The 13,598-nt window shown below is 52.7% G+C and overlaps 6 protein-coding genes across 6 annotated transcripts; 1 reads left to right on the top strand and 5 right to left on the bottom strand.

Annotated features, from left to right (window-relative positions):
• Positions 1 to 47: 47 nt before the first annotated feature.
• On the bottom strand, positions 48 to 1,819 carry BO82DRAFT_338715 (glycoside hydrolase family 5 protein). The gene is made up of 4 exons (XM_025633447.1): positions 1,622 to 1,819; positions 1,304 to 1,568; positions 838 to 1,218; positions 48 to 773 (listed from the first exon to the last, which is right to left on the bottom strand). Exons 1-4 carry the CDS (start codon positions 1,717 to 1,719, stop codon positions 105 to 107), a joined length of 1,413 nt encoding a protein of 470 aa, XP_025490353.1. The 5' UTR covers positions 1,720 to 1,819; the 3' UTR covers positions 48 to 104.
• Positions 1,820 to 2,180: 361 nt separating this feature from the next.
• BO82DRAFT_338711 (putative APSES transcription factor (MbpA)) lies at positions 2,181 to 5,329 on the bottom strand. The gene is made up of 3 exons (XM_025633446.1): positions 4,967 to 5,329; positions 3,191 to 4,892; positions 2,181 to 3,138 (listed from the first exon to the last, which is right to left on the bottom strand). The coding sequence occupies exons 1-3, from the start codon at positions 5,264 to 5,266 to the stop codon at positions 2,453 to 2,455; spliced, it is 2,688 nt and encodes an 895-aa protein (XP_025490352.1). The 5' UTR covers positions 5,267 to 5,329; the 3' UTR covers positions 2,181 to 2,452.
• A 543-nt stretch (positions 5,330 to 5,872) lies between these two features.
• On the top strand, positions 5,873 to 7,098 carry BO82DRAFT_113717 (uncharacterized protein). The gene has a single exon (XM_025629824.1). It carries the CDS (start codon positions 5,968 to 5,970, stop codon positions 7,015 to 7,017), a length of 1,050 nt encoding a protein of 349 aa, XP_025490351.1. The 5' UTR covers positions 5,873 to 5,967; the 3' UTR covers positions 7,018 to 7,098.
• An 81-nt stretch (positions 7,099 to 7,179) lies between these two features.
• On the bottom strand, positions 7,180 to 8,341 carry BO82DRAFT_403606 (uncharacterized protein; the record flags this gene model as incomplete). Its single annotated transcript, XM_025639396.1, has 3 exons — positions 7,180 to 7,818; positions 7,895 to 8,089; positions 8,225 to 8,341. The coding sequence occupies 3 exons, from the start codon at positions 8,339 to 8,341 to the stop codon at positions 7,180 to 7,182; spliced, it is 951 nt and encodes a 316-aa protein (XP_025490350.1).
• Positions 8,342 to 8,933: 592 nt separating this feature from the next.
• Positions 8,934 to 11,606, bottom strand: rscE (putative RSC complex subunit (RSC8)). Its single transcript, XM_025635529.1, has 3 exons — positions 11,304 to 11,606; positions 10,673 to 11,163; positions 8,934 to 10,620 (listed from the first exon to the last, which is right to left on the bottom strand). Exons 1-3 carry the CDS (start codon positions 11,398 to 11,400, stop codon positions 9,154 to 9,156), a joined length of 2,055 nt encoding a protein of 684 aa, XP_025490349.1. The 5' UTR covers positions 11,401 to 11,606; the 3' UTR covers positions 8,934 to 9,153.
• Positions 11,607 to 11,804: 198 nt separating this feature from the next.
• On the bottom strand, positions 11,805 to 13,146 carry BO82DRAFT_355716 (glutathione S-transferase family protein). Its single transcript, XM_025635528.1, has one exon. The coding sequence runs from the start codon at positions 12,727 to 12,729 to the stop codon at positions 12,070 to 12,072; it is 660 nt and encodes a 219-aa protein (XP_025490348.1). The 5' UTR covers positions 12,730 to 13,146; the 3' UTR covers positions 11,805 to 12,069.
• Positions 13,147 to 13,598: the final 452 nt, after the last annotated feature.

Below are 13,598 nucleotides of genomic sequence, written 5' to 3'. Positions count from 1 at the left end.
TAGTTAGACTATCTACCTAACCCAGCCGGCCTAACACCACCTACGGCGCTATGACCACGCCCTTGAGCAATCCAGCAGTACACACACAATGCTTGACTTCGTGCTCACTGCCCAGGCACCTGTGCATGCTCCTTAAGAATCTTATTCAGCCCCTCCCGCTTCACACATTCATCAAAATGGAAGCTGTGAGCCAGCTCATCCAGCTCCTTCTCATCTAGCCCCCGGAACAACTCCGCGAATTCATCCACAAAGCTCGCCGCCAGGAACGTCTGAAAGACACCCCGCAGCACATGGCGTTCCGTGCCCCACGGCGTGGGGTAGGCCTCCTTCGCCCGCGGCTGGACCTTGTCAATCCAGTCCACCAGCGGCTTCAGGACCGCGGCGGGCTCCGGGTGCGGGAACCGGCCCCAGGCATCGAGCCAGAGCTGGCTCTTCTTGTCCAGGAACGGCTGGATGCGTTGGTTCCACTTGCTGTTGGGGTTCGTGTGGATCATGCCCTGCAGGCCGATGTCCTTGTACAGCCAGATCGACCAGTGGATCTTGTACTTGTCGTAGATGCGCAGCTGCTCGCCGAGCAGGTTGTAGCGTTCCTCGTTGATCGTGTCGGCCTCGACCTCGGCGCGCGGGTTCTCGTAGACGGGGCCGAATTCCCCGTTCCAGATGGCCGTGCCATGCTGGTTCATGAACTCGACTTTCCGGAGGTACGACCGCTCGAGGTGTTGCTTTTGCTCCGGTGTGCCCTTGTACCGTTGCCCCGTGGGGAATCCCATGGACTGGGAAGAAAGGAGTATCAGATTAGCGAAAACGAGCCTCCCCTGACTGTACAACAAAACTCACCGCGTAATCATGGATGGAGTAAACACAGTTCGGAAGAACCTTGTCGAAGCCCCTCCACTCCATCGAAAAGGTATTTCCATCCAGCCAGAGAATGTGATCCGGATCGACCTGTCTGATCGCCTTCTCGATCCTCTCGTAGAATGCCGGGAGGCGAATATGCTCCGGATCGCAGGGCTCATTGAGGGGGTTGTACCCAGCAACCCACGGGTTGGCCTTATACCTCGCCGCGATCTGCTCCCATAGCCACACCGTCCGGTCCTGGTGGTCTTTGTAGTCCCAAAAGGCGGCGTAGCTAGTGGGATTATCCGAGTGCCAGTCGGGGTTCTGTCCGCCGGGAGTAGTATGCATATCGAGAATCGTGTAGATCTTCTCTTTGGCACACTGTCGTGCAGCACAGAAGCACACTCGTCAGCCCTCACACACTCTCTACATGTGGCCAAGTAATGACCGAGATCCCAATACTCACCAGATTAATGACTCGATCTAGATGTTTGAAGCCGCTTTCCTTCAATACTCGTGGGTTCATATCATCCTCCAAGTGACGGAAGTTGAAAGGAATTCGCAGACAGTTCAATCCCAGCTCTGCGTAGAATTTGGCATCGGCTTCAGTGAAGAAATACTCGAGCCAACGGTCGAAAAAGAACTCGTACTTCTCAGGTCCCAGGACTTTCCGCATGGCAGCGCGATGTTGGGACTCGTGGCCCGGAAAACCTGTGATGAAATTCTCCATGCTAGACTGGGGGTCAGACAGTCGCAGCGTTCTTGAAACGGGAGTTGGACGCACTTGGCCCATCCACCTATGGCAGCGCCACGGAGGAGCACTTCATCGCCATTGTTGTCAACCACCTGGTTGCCTTTGACCTTGAGGATTCCAGCTGACATCTTGTAGAGCAGCCAGCTGTGACTTATACGGGTAGAACGAGTATAACAAAGGTGGCTCTGTTTGAGGAGGTGGCAATCTTGAAGCGCAAGTCTCAGTACAGTTTGCAGATGTGAGGTATCAGCACTAACAAGCTCGAAGGCCGAATCTGCCTGCTTCAAATACCCCAAAAAAAGGCGGGGTGGACTGTTCGTAGTCCGGGGATGCTAGGAGCTTGGTGGCTCAAAGTCGGGTAAATGAAGCACTTTAGGCTATGCGAACCGAAACCCTCGAGAAGCCAAGGTTACGATGATTCCGTCAATTGGATACTCTTGCCGATTGGTGACACTGCCAGTTCACCAAATATTTATTGTAGTCAGTACAGCCGCTTAAATTCAGCTTGGCATGGCTTGAGTCTGCTGACCTACCAAAAGCCATCCTGCAAGGGTTCATGGGAGATGTAGATGTCACAATCATATTAGCCGTTAAAATCCAGTACATGTGCCCTAAGGGTATCTGCAAGTACAGACATCAAATGCATTAAAACATCCAATCAAATATGCTCAAACACCGTAGTCCATTTACATGAACAATGCTTCCTTTTGACTGGGGGACTCCGACCAGGCATGAACAAATAAACAAGAACGAGTAGAAATTCTGCAAACAACCGCTAGTGTCAAGGAATGTTCAGGGGGAGAAAAAAGACGGGATGTATGTAGTATTGACGCTCGAATGAGGAGCCGTCAGAGGACAAGATCACCAGTCTTGACCTCGGTCCTTCATCAGAATCTCAATAGCTTCATCCTCAGGAACTGGATTGTCATTGAGGTCCTTGACGCATTGCGTGAGCCCTTCCACCGCTTCATCCACTTTTTCGGCAGTCCAGTCAGTGCAAGCCATTACTACTCGACGGTAGTTTTGTCCCAGAACGACGTTCTTGGATCTCAAGCGCTCCACCTCTTCCAATATGTCATCGTTGAACATGTGGTATCCCTCTATTCGTTGCTGTATGCTTTCTGCAGGTGGAAACGAGCGAAGAAAAGCAGCTTGCTGCTCGGAGAATCCAGAACTTGGATCAAAGTTCTCAGGGAAGATCGCTTCGAATGCAGCAATATCTAGTCCAAACTCTTTGTCGGCATCACCAACCATGTATTTCTTGGACATATCAAATGATCCTCCCTCGGTCTCTTTCAGTTTGATAAGCAAATCTTCCGATGACTTCTCAAGGTTCTTGCATCGACGACTAAGTTCAATGCGCTCTGAAGCTCTACTCTTCAGGTAGTCCAGGTGCTTCTGTTCGATCTGCCGGGCTTTAGCCGACTCCCGGATCTTAGAATGCCAGTGGTCGAACTTCTCTTGCTTCTTTGTCAAGCTGGAAGCCAGATCCCTATCAATGCCGCCTAGCGTCTCGTGCACCAATGAAGTGATCTGCGCCAATGTAGCTGAAAGTCTGTCAGCCAGGTAATCCTATAAGCAATGAGATGGAGCTCTTACAGTCTAGAATCTCTTTCTTGGTTTTGGCCAATTGGTCCATGAAAGAGTCATTCCTAACCCCGGCTTGTTGAGATTGACCGTTGCCATCAACCATATCCACACCCACTCCATAATCGGCCGGTCGCAGACCGGTATGGTTCGGTATATGAGGATCTGCGCCAACTTCTAGAAGCTGAGGTACAAGGACAGAGCGTGCGCGACCCGCCAGATTAAGCGCAGTATCTCCTTGATCATCTCGGAGGTTAACAATCTCGGATATGAACCGACCCAGCGTTATGACCTCTCCGGGTTGCGGTAGGGCTTGCCCATTCTCCACGACACCAGCAGGACCTGGCTGATTCGATGAAGAGCCACCGTGGCGAACAATGAATTCCAAAAGAGCTTCTAGATAGTGTTTCGCTGACACATGGCCCCCACCGCCAGTTGCCGCCATCACGGCAATGTGATGTAGTACTGTTCGTCCACTGTAATCAACCATATCAATTGTTGGAGCCAACACCTGTAGTAGACGTGGAAAACTCCGATAGTCGAGATTGTTCCTCGTTCCAACTGATTTTTGTAAGGCCGTTTCACCTGCCCCGTTCAGCCGGAAAATGTTGACGCCTTTCTCCACGAGCGCATACACAAGCGGCATGCGAGCAAGCATTGCCGCCCAGTGAAGTGCATTGTTACGGTATTCATCCAAGGGGATCTCCAGGTCTTCTCCAGATAGTTGCATCAAGGCAGGATGCTTCGAAAAGTCCTTCGTCCTCTTGTCCAAGAACAACGTCATGATAAGCTTCATCTTCTGGAATCTCTCAGGAGTAGTGGCGGGTTGCAGAGGCTCAAATCCGCGCTTGGTGCCATCGATCATGGAATTGGAGATATCCATGTCCTGGTAGAATGAGTCGTTGGGTTCAGTGGGAGTTGGTTCGTTCATCGACAAAGTCGACTGTTCATAGGGAAGTCCGAAAGATGGCGCATGGTTGGAAGCAGATCTCATGCGTTTGCGAGGAGGTTCGTTCGGCTCCTCATACTCGAAGCCTGAGCCAACGGGACCTGGGTACCGACCGTTGCTTTGAACATTGCTTGCGAAGCCGCTGTCGGATGCAACACTGTACATGCTCTGTTGGCTGTTGAATGGGATTTGAGTATCTTGGCTGCTTAGCTGTTGTGAGGGTTTCCGCATGGTATTCGACTTCCTTCCGTCAACACCACGTGCGGCCGGCGAGTCGAAGCGGGCTCTGCTCATAGCATTGACCGCAGTAGCAGCAGTGCGAGAAATGTTCTGGAAGAAGGTGCCCTGGTGAGGCTGGGACATACCACGGTTGTCCATGTGGTTATAGAGGCGTTTCCTTTGGGCAGCCATTGCCTGCTCCTTCGTCGGAGTGTCCAACGAGTCTTGTGCATTTCCGGTCGTTCCATTGGGGCCCTGGTCATATTCCAGAAGAGGTCTCAACAATTCCTCAACATGGTATTCGCGGCACAGGTCCACACCTCTCTGGTAGTTCACCCAAGTCCCCTGGTATTTGCCGTATCCACCCTGTACTTTTTCATGCTCGCCGGCCGCAATTTCTTTCTCCAGTGTTTTCGTCCGCCTGGCCTTGACAACACCTGCAACCTTCAGAATCTGAGTGGCGTTGAGCCAAGAGTCGGTGCGGCGTTTCATGACAGCAACCCCATTTACCTCCATTTCGTAGACGGCGACATTAGAGTAGACAGCCTGTAGGGAAGGGTAAGCGTATGTTAGCGTCACTACGAAGTAGTTAACCTAGGTAGATGCGCCGAGAGACTGACCTTGTAAATCTGGGGTTTGAATTCCTCATAAACAGTGCCATAACCATGCATATCTTCAAAGGTACTGAAACTACCCCTAGGTCCATTGGGCAACCCATTGGCGTAGCTATAAGACATGGTCGACTGTTGTGATGCTTTCGGAGGCGGAGTAGCTCGGGGGGTAGAGGCTACAGATTGAGAAGCGTTGAACGAGCCCATGTGCGACTGTGAAAAGGTCATGCCGTTGGCCGAGCCCATGCTGCTCTGCGAGTAGGACATCTGGAGGGTCGGACGCGGTGGGTGGTGGTTGTTGGAAGCCATTGTGTCCAGGTTACTGCGTGTGTAGGGTGTCCCGTCCAGGCATCAGACCTGTCAAAGGCAGCTTAACGGGAAAAGAAGTCAGTTTGAAGTTGAATTGCAGCCGTCCAGGCCAATGGCATGCCAGACTCGGTATGTCAAACAAAAGAGTAGAAGCATGTGGGGAACTGCACCTATGCTGGGAGATCTTCTCGGCCTCCGGAATTACTGGTAGACCACGGGAAGTCGCGCAAGATTGAAGGGAGGCGCGTGGCTGGCGCTCCGACCGTGAAGGAGATGGAAAGGGACCGGGGGGGTTGTAGTCAGTCTGCAAGGAGGGATAAAAGCATGAACACCCTGCCCGCTTCAAGTAATATCTACATGGAACTCAAGTTGACTAAGAGTGACTCGACTTGTATATCAATAAATTCATTCAAATGAGTAGGAAGAAGTCAAGTTAACCTCGAAAGCTTCGCGGGGAACTCTCGATGTTCGCCCGTCGCGTGCGCGGCTAACCTGAACCGTTTTCGCGTTTCGCCTTCCAGTTCGGAACAAACAATCTACTATTACCCTTTTAAGAATTCCGCCTTTTTGACCGCCTTTGTCTCCGCCTAACGACTCGAATAATCGAACAACCCCCCCCCCCCCCAGCGAAAAGAAAAGGATGTCCAGTGGTGAGCAACGAACTCCGCGAGAACGAAAAACGAGTCAGTCGGTTTCGAACGATGCCTCCAAAACTTACACCTGTGTCGCCAGTCACGGTTCCCGCGGAGACATGGCGGCAGCTCCTTCGATCACTCCTGCGCGAGGCATCCTATCTCCCCGACCCCGTTGCCAGAGGCTACATGCATCGCTATGTTCTCAGTCGATTCCGACACTACACGAACAACCCCAGCTTCGAAGAACGGAATGATCTCTGGCAACGCTGGCGATTGCGGAAGACAGCCATCAAGGGCCTGTCAGTACTACGAAGAGCCAATGAAGGTTATATGAAACCACTAGAGAAAGTCCTACGCATGGCATATGGTCGCACCGGGAGTCGGAGAAGGCAACTCGTTCTAGACCTAATTGCTCGAGCGACTCCGCCTTCGGAGCCGAAACCCAAGTGTTTGGAAGATCTTCTGGCCAAGAGTGGCATGACAGAGGACTGGAAACCGCCTGAGGTCGTTCAAGATCTGTTGAAGGCTCAGCTCCAACAACCTTTGCTTCAACACCTCGATGCCGCCCCAAGACTCAAGGATTTCGAGCCAGTCATACCCGAAAAGAATGCATGGGCTAGGCCGGTTCCACATTGCCGACGAAGGAATATCAGAAAGAAATGGTACAGCAGAGTCTTGGCCAACCTCCTTCCACCAGTCCCACGCCGCGAGCTAGGGCTTCTTGAAGGTCTAATGTCAGGCCGATTGCCATGGACGCCACCTAAAAGAAGGAAAGCCATCGTAGCTGCTCCTGCTCCTCCATCTGAGCCCAAACTTGATGTCGATTTCCTGGTGGATGGCCCAAAGAAGGGACAGACGTTCAAGCCCTATGCCGGCGGGCGACCTCATGTGTTCACACGTCGGCTCATGGTCAGAGCTTGGATGCGCATCTCAACTCTAATACCCCGCGTTCTCATAATTAAAGAGGTCGGGACTGGGAACTCAAAGCACAGGTTTACATGGAAACGAGAATCTGCAACCAAAACAATTCTCCCAGCGAGAAAGGAGATGAGTGCTGAGGTTTTTGAGGGCGTCGATTCTCGGGGGAGATTGCTCGCAGATCGGCCGAAGCAATAGCAGCAAGGCAACGGTCAATCTCAAGACGCACCTGACGTCAATTCTCACCAACATACACACTCCTTAAGACACTACTTAAGGGAATTGAAATACGCCTTCAAAATCATACCCCGACAAATGGGTCTTTCGGATGCTCACAGCAAGCGCTCCTGTCAATCTCTCCTATGGATAACAGTGCCGCATGATCCGAACTTGCCCAAACTCGTTGATATATGGCTGGCTTCCGGTCCGAACGATCCAGGGTCCGTTGACCGGCTTCTCTCGCTCGCTCCCATAAGGCCAGATGCCCTCCATGGTCAGGCGAAACCCATCCTTCGGCTCCCCATTCTTGATCCTCAACTTCTCGAAGAGGACATATGCCGCATAGAATACTAGGGCCGTGTTGCCCACGAGGGCACCCTCTTGCTTGAGGAACACGTGCAGCAAATCGGAGTTGATCGTCTTCTCGCCCCCAGGGAAAGCCGCCTTGGCCGCATCTCTCAGGAACCCGGCCTTGGTGACACCGGGCCTCTCGACATGCTTCCGGATCATGTCTCTAACCCGATCACAGGTCTCAAACACGGGCACCTCAAGCTCATCGTCCTCCTCATCCTCCAATTCAATACCAGAAACATCATACTCCAAGTTTCCATCAGCTGCACGGCCGCTACCTCTACCCTTCCCCACCGTAGCCGCCGTAGCCGTCCTCGCCCTCTTCTGCGTAACCGTGGCCATAGCCACGGCCATACCCGTACCCATACCCGTACCCGCAGTAGAATTCCCCGTACCATCCCCCAAAACCTGCTGCTCCTGCTGCCCCTGCTACCCCTGCCCCAGCAGCATCCCACCCACCCGCCTCCCCTCCTCCCTCCCGCGAAAAAAACTCCCCCGCCCGAACAAACGTCACCGACCTCGCCCCCTTCTCCAGGCCAGCCTGGCCCACAAAATCCCGATACGACTTCGCCGACACGCCAATCAGCCGCTGAAACTGGCCGGGCGTCATCTGCTGCGCGCCGAGAAAGTCCCGAATCTCCCGGCGGACCTCATCGCAGTTCTTGTTGACGAAAGGCGGACCGCGCGACGACCGGTTCTCCTTGTCTTTGTCGGGGTGGTGGTGGTGGTCATCATCCCCGGCGTCAGAGATCGATCACGTCCAGCTGCGCGTCGGTCGAGGAGCGCTTCTTCGTGTGTTCGTCCCTGCCCCAAAGGGTTTGCGGCGGCGGTTGACGTTCAGCTCCGGGTGGAAGGCGGAGGAGACCAGGCGGGTGAAGACGTCTCGGTACTGTTCGGGGACGGCGGCGAGGCGGTCGGTGAGATGGTCGGCGAGTTGGTCGCGGGGAGGCATGCTTTGGTGGGTCGATGTGAGTATAGGGTTGCGGTAACCTAGTGTATAGGGTATAGAGGGGGTGGGGAAGGTAGATTGAGGCAAGAAAGATTTGAAGTAAGGAATGAAAGAAGAAACAGAAAGAAAACGTCGCGCACGACGATCATTTTCCTCTTGTTTACTTTTTTCGAAAACGCCGTTTGATCGGTGGTGACCTGTTCGCGTCAATGGGCCACCTAGAACCGGGCCACCGTGTAATGGGCCACACCTCCTTCCCGAACACCACCACGTAGTTCCGGAATGCCGCATTCTCCTAGGCAAGTATAGGACCTGGAAAGGCTGAACATGATCATCCAACGTATCAAGAAAAAAAGTGTATTCATTGACTTGCAGGCACAGATAGCTCGGAACTCCCAAGAGCAGAAAAAGGAAAAAGAAAAAAAAAAAAAAAAAAAAATCATGTGCGCCTTTTCCTACCTAAGAAAAAAAAAAAAAGCTTCAAAGAATCAAGTCATAGTGAACCCCATCATTGATCACCAAAGCCACGCGTCGATTCTACCCAAGCCTCAGTATCTCCAACAAACTTCCTGACAGGCATCCGATGTCCTGGTGCTCTTTGGCTTCTGCTCGGCCACCTCCGCCCTGTGATATTGTACAAAATACAATGGGATATTATTGAAAAAAAAAAAAAGAAAGAAAGATGACACCACCTTTCAACGTTCCTGCCCAGATCATGACAGCAGTAAAAAGAACAGATATCATTAGATATTCTTCGCCACTCGAAAGACGTGTCCAACAATGCATGGCGTTTATGACGAAATGAAAAGATCTCATTACAAGTCCAAGGCCTTGTAGTCAGCCCCAGCCTCGGCGCTCAAGGGTTGCACCCCCCGGCTAGCATCAGCACCCGTAGGCTGAAAGTTGTACCGGTTTCCGATACCCGCCGTGGCGGCATCAGCGAGCAAGGCGTTGGTCTCCTCTCCGGGGCCCTTCAGACTGACCGATTGAAGAGTGTCTTGAATCTCCTTGACTCTCTTCTTGAAGGCCATTCGGTCCAAGAAGAGCTGTTGGCGAGCGAGCTCGAGTTCGCGGCGTTCGGCCTCGATGATCTCCTCCATTTCGTTGAACTGTGCCAACTTGATCTCGAACTTTTGTAGCGTCACGTTCACCGCAGCCGAGACCAGGCGGGTCATTTCCCGTTCTTCGTGAGACGCCAACGCACCAGCGCGGGCAGCAGAGGCAGCCAGGGCAACAGTAGGGATGGAAGCTTTGCCTTCCTTGTTGGCACCGGTGCTCTGGGCCGTCTCAGCGGCGGGCTCCTCGCGAGTAGCATCCACCTCCATGGAGTCTTCTGCCTTCACTGCACTTTCCTTCTCTTTGCCCTTGTCCTGGGTCTTCTCGGCTTTGGAACCCTTTTCAAGTTGCTTTCTGAGCTCCTTGCGGATTTCCTCCACCGAGCGACCAGCCGCGGCAGCAGCCACAGAAGGCTCGGCCATCTGGGCCAAGAATGCGACCACGGAAAGGACTGGATTCTCGGACTGGCTGATCGGATCGCGTCCAGCCGCCGCCCGGACCTCGGGGGTGTCGTCAAGGTACTTGTCCTCAATCTCGAGCTGCAGGAATTTCATCACGCACTCCTCCTTAGTCCTCGAGCCGACATGGTTGGCAATTTGTTCCCAGTTATCGTCAAAGTTCTCCAAGCCCTCAAGGAGCAGGATGAGCTCCGAGTCAGACCACGGGGCATCTTTATCGGGGGCGATTGTGTAAGGGCTTTCTTCGAGTTTGACGAAATCGGAGGCGTTGTGGCTAGAGGGCATCCTGCCCTGCAAGAAACAATTGGGGCAGAGGTCATACTTGCTATCAGATGCGGCGTTGGCGGTCGCCGGCGTCGATTTGGCGTAGTGGAATCTGAGGCGAGTGCAGTCAATACCGCATGAGAAGCAATGGAACTTCTTCCTTGGCTCCTTGCTGGCACTCTCCAATGCCTTGGTCGCATCACCAGGAGTGCCGTTGGCTGCCGAGCCCTCGCCATTGGTCTGCTTCTCCTTGTCTTCGCCTGCAGAGGTAATCTCCTTGCCCTTGTCGTCATAGACGTTACGGCGGATTTCGAGGTTGAGATCAGCCTTAGAGGCAGGGGTGGCTGATGCTGCGCGATCGGTAGCGGGGAGAGGCTTGCCGGGCTTGACGAAGTGATTGGGACCGGGCTGGAAAGGTTGAAGACCCCTCGGCGTATCGGCCACCACTCGGAAGTGACCCGTGAAAGGAGGACCGATGTTCGATGGGCGTGTCTGAGGATCGACCTGGACATAATGTCAGCATATAAATGCGGAAAATTCGGCAGCAAGTACTCACTTGATAGTTGATCAAGCCCCACTGTTCCAGGAAAGAGTGAACCCGCATGATTGCGCATACGTCTCCGGCAAGATTCCGGCGGCATGCAGTGACTGTGAGGTATTCGATGGGGTTAAGTCTGTATGTGTTGATCATGAAATCACGGTAGTCCTTGTAGACCGCGGGGGTCTTGCTGCGGTTTCGACCGTTGAAGAATTCGGCGAGAGCTTTCTTCTCGATAGGGTGGATCAGGTGCATGTCGAACCAGGACGTATAGCTAGGGAGAATGATGGCATGGGTTTGTGAAACGAGATGTGAGCGCGCGGAGTTTTCAGCCGAAGCCTTGGACTGTGCAGGCTGCTCCTCCGCTGTGCCCTCTGCTCCTGATTGTGCAGCAACTTCAGCAATCTCCACGCCCTCGCTTTCCTTCTTGGTTTCGGTCTCTGTGCCGCCCATCTCCTCATCTTCGGGTTCGCCATCGGCAGTCTGGGGTTTCGGGGAAGCAGGGGCATCTAGTGGGTTATCAGTCTCTGGAGCTGTGGGTTTTCTCTCTTTCTCAGTAGATCTTTCTTGCGACTGCGATCTCGCCATCCCACAGTTGCGATGGTCGACATGTCCCGATTCGCTGCGGGTGGAGGGAGGCAACACTTACCGGAAGCACTGATCACATCACCCTGAGCATCCTGGGCGGCGGTGTTCGCCTGGATATCATCGGCAGGACCGCCGGAAACGACAGGGCTGTCTTCCATATTGTTGATCTGATGGCGGGAGATGACGGTTGATGTCGCAAGCAACGGAGAACAAGGAATCTTCGCGCTCCTCAAGCTTCAAGGGATTGGGTAATCGAAGTGCCGGTGCGATCCCTAGTGCGGTTGTGCTTGGGATCCTGAAAATATCGAGGAAATTGAAGGGATTCAGCAGGTGGTAATGACCACCAAGATAGCAACAAGTCGTGGGGAAGAAAGGTGGTGGCTTGGGAGCAGAGCGACTTGTCGCGACACGGGCCTCGCTCCAAAAACTCGCGCCAAGAGTCGCTGGGGCGCTAGTCCCATTACGTACTAGCCCATCTTCCTCCATCATCATTCTCATCTATACAAGGACTATGAGTAATTTGCAATCATTTATTTTAAACCAACTTGATGGTCATTTCGCATCTCATAATCTACTTTTGTGTAGCCAGATTTGCATTACTTGAAGTCAAGAGGTCAATATTAGTTGCCTGCTTGACAACACTTCTACGGAACGAGCACACAATATATCAACACGGCACCAAGGCCGTCTCTACAGCGAACCTCTGGATACCATCGCAACTGTGATTCAGTGTATTAATACTCGCATAAACAACAAACAAATCAGTGCGCACACGCTTCGAAATCCAAGATTAAGCTCCGGGTTCATAGCCCACTCCCTCCTCACTCCTATTTGGCACTGAGATTCTCCCTGTACGTCTTCAGGCACTTTGCGATCGCAGGTCTCGCCTGCAGTCTCTGCAGCCAAGCGTTGACGTTGGGGAAGTCCTTCTCCAAATCAATGGCATCCCCAGTAGCCATAGGAACAATCTGGTACCACTGCACAAACGAAGCGTCTGCGTAGCTGAACTTTCCATCGACCAGATACTCCCGACCTTCCAGGACCTTGTCCAGCACGCCCGTCACGCGGCGGATCTCGTTCAAGTAGCGCTCTTGAGCACTCGAGATCTTCTCGGGGTGGAAACGGGTGAACCAGATGAATTGACCGAAGTACGGTCCTTGTCCGGACATCTGGAAATGGAGCCATTGCTTGGCATGGAAGTAGCCCGGGGTGCCGGCCTTGGGGCTGATCTTGTTGTCTTTATCGTAGGTCTCGACGAGATATTCGATGATGGCACCAGACTCCCACAGGGTGATTCCGGTGTTGGGGTCTTCAATGGCGGGAACACGGCCGTTGGGGTTAATGGAGATGAAGGGCTCCTTCTTGATGGTGTCGAACGGCACATATTTGTGCTCAAACGGGATTTCGAGCTCTTCCAGGATCATGGCCACCTTCCAGGGGTTGGGGCCGCCTTGGTGGCCGTGGAGGATGATCGGCTTGAGAGACATCTTTGGGTAGCGGAAGAATGTGTGGCAAAAGGTATTTGATTAAAGTAGTTGAGATGAGGTTATCTGGAGGATTGAGGCTGTTCGTGATGATGGGAGCTCATCTTGGGCAACGTCCTACGTTCCTTATATAGTTGAGTTGAAACGCTGAAGCTTCAGGACAGCATATCCTTTTGGATATCCCTCATAATCTGTCACTTTCTAGAGTGACATAATGCATAGCTTTGGGGTCACCGCAAATGTGGATGTTGAGTAAGTCGCCGGCTCATGAGACAGGTTTCATTGCCGAATCTCTGACCGCTGACAAATGCACAGCATTGGGCGTGTCTATGATCAACATCTCCATGGTAGGGGAGGAAGTGGTAGGTGCTTCAGGGAAAGCCTGTGCATAATTGAAGTAAGGAGTATGTCCCTTCGGTTATTTTGGTTCTTCTTAATTTGTCAGGAACGGTGTGTCGGGGTTATATGAGTCCGATCGGGTGGGGAGCTCGAGGTTGACGATACCCAATCCGGGCGCATTCAACATTCTAAGGAGAGGTGCATTAGAAATCAACATCAGTGGTTATGTGTGATCCCCACACATAGCTTGGAAGCGGTCAGGATCGATGATCATGGAGCCACTTGTTCAAGGCAGTATCTTGGTCAACTAGCACGATGACTAGGTTACTAAAACAGGTCCTGCTGACAATGCAGTCCTGCAGGTAATGATAAGCAGTTGGCACAGGCGTTCTGTTTGCTTACAGAGCCCTACATTATGGCTGAACAATACCAGTAGAGGTCTTGTGACAGCGTGATATACTGGTAAATGCTCACGCTATACCATTGTAGGTTAACTTCTTACAAACATGAGGGAGTATGGCAATGAGCGAGGC

Source organism: Aspergillus uvarum, assembly GCF_003184745.1.
Source record: "Aspergillus uvarum CBS 121591 unplaced genomic scaffold BO82scaffold_39, whole genome shotgun sequence".
Taxonomy (NCBI): Eukaryota; Fungi; Ascomycota; class Eurotiomycetes; order Eurotiales; family Aspergillaceae; genus Aspergillus; species Aspergillus uvarum.
This window is presented reverse-complemented; position numbering and strand designations above follow the sequence as displayed.

Excerpts from the sequence above, each read along its gene's own strand:
- BO82DRAFT_338715 (XM_025633447.1), bottom strand. The coding sequence starts at position 1,719 with ATGTCAGCTGGAATCCTCAAGGTCAAAGGCAACCAGGTGGTTGACAAC. Across the intron at positions 1,569-1,621 it reads GCCATAGGTGGATGGGCCAA|CATGGAGAATTTCATCACAG; the intron begins GTGCGTCCAACT and ends CCCCCAGTCTAG. Across the intron at positions 1,219-1,303 it reads TAGATCGAGTCATTAATCTG|TGTGCCAAAGAGAAGATCTA; the intron begins GTGAGTATTGGG and ends GCTGCACGACAG.
- rscE (XM_025635529.1), bottom strand. The coding sequence starts at position 11,400 with ATGGAAGACAGCCCTGTCGTTTCCGGCGGTCCTGCCGATGATATCCAG. Across the intron at positions 11,164-11,303 it reads TGATGTGATCAGTGCTTCCG|ATGCCCCTGCTTCCCCGAAA; the intron begins GTAAGTGTTGCC and ends ATAACCCACTAG. Across the intron at positions 10,621-10,672 it reads GGGGCTTGATCAACTATCAA|GTCGATCCTCAGACACGCCC; the intron begins GTGAGTACTTGC and ends CATTATGTCCAG.
- BO82DRAFT_113717 (XM_025629824.1), top strand. The coding sequence starts at position 5,968 with ATGCCTCCAAAACTTACACCTGTGTCGCCAGTCACGGTTCCCGCGGAG.
- BO82DRAFT_355716 (XM_025635528.1), bottom strand. The coding sequence starts at position 12,729 with ATGTCTCTCAAGCCGATCATCCTCCACGGCCACCAAGGCGGCCCCAAC.
- BO82DRAFT_338711 (XM_025633446.1), bottom strand. The coding sequence starts at position 5,266 with ATGGCTTCCAACAACCACCACCCACCGCGTCCGACCCTCCAGATGTCC. Across the intron at positions 4,893-4,966 it reads TCAAACCCCAGATTTACAAG|GCTGTCTACTCTAATGTCGC; the intron begins GTCAGTCTCTCG and ends CCTTCCCTACAG. Across the intron at positions 3,139-3,190 it reads CAAGAAAGAGATTCTAGACT|CTACATTGGCGCAGATCACT; the intron begins GTAAGAGCTCCA and ends ACAGACTTTCAG.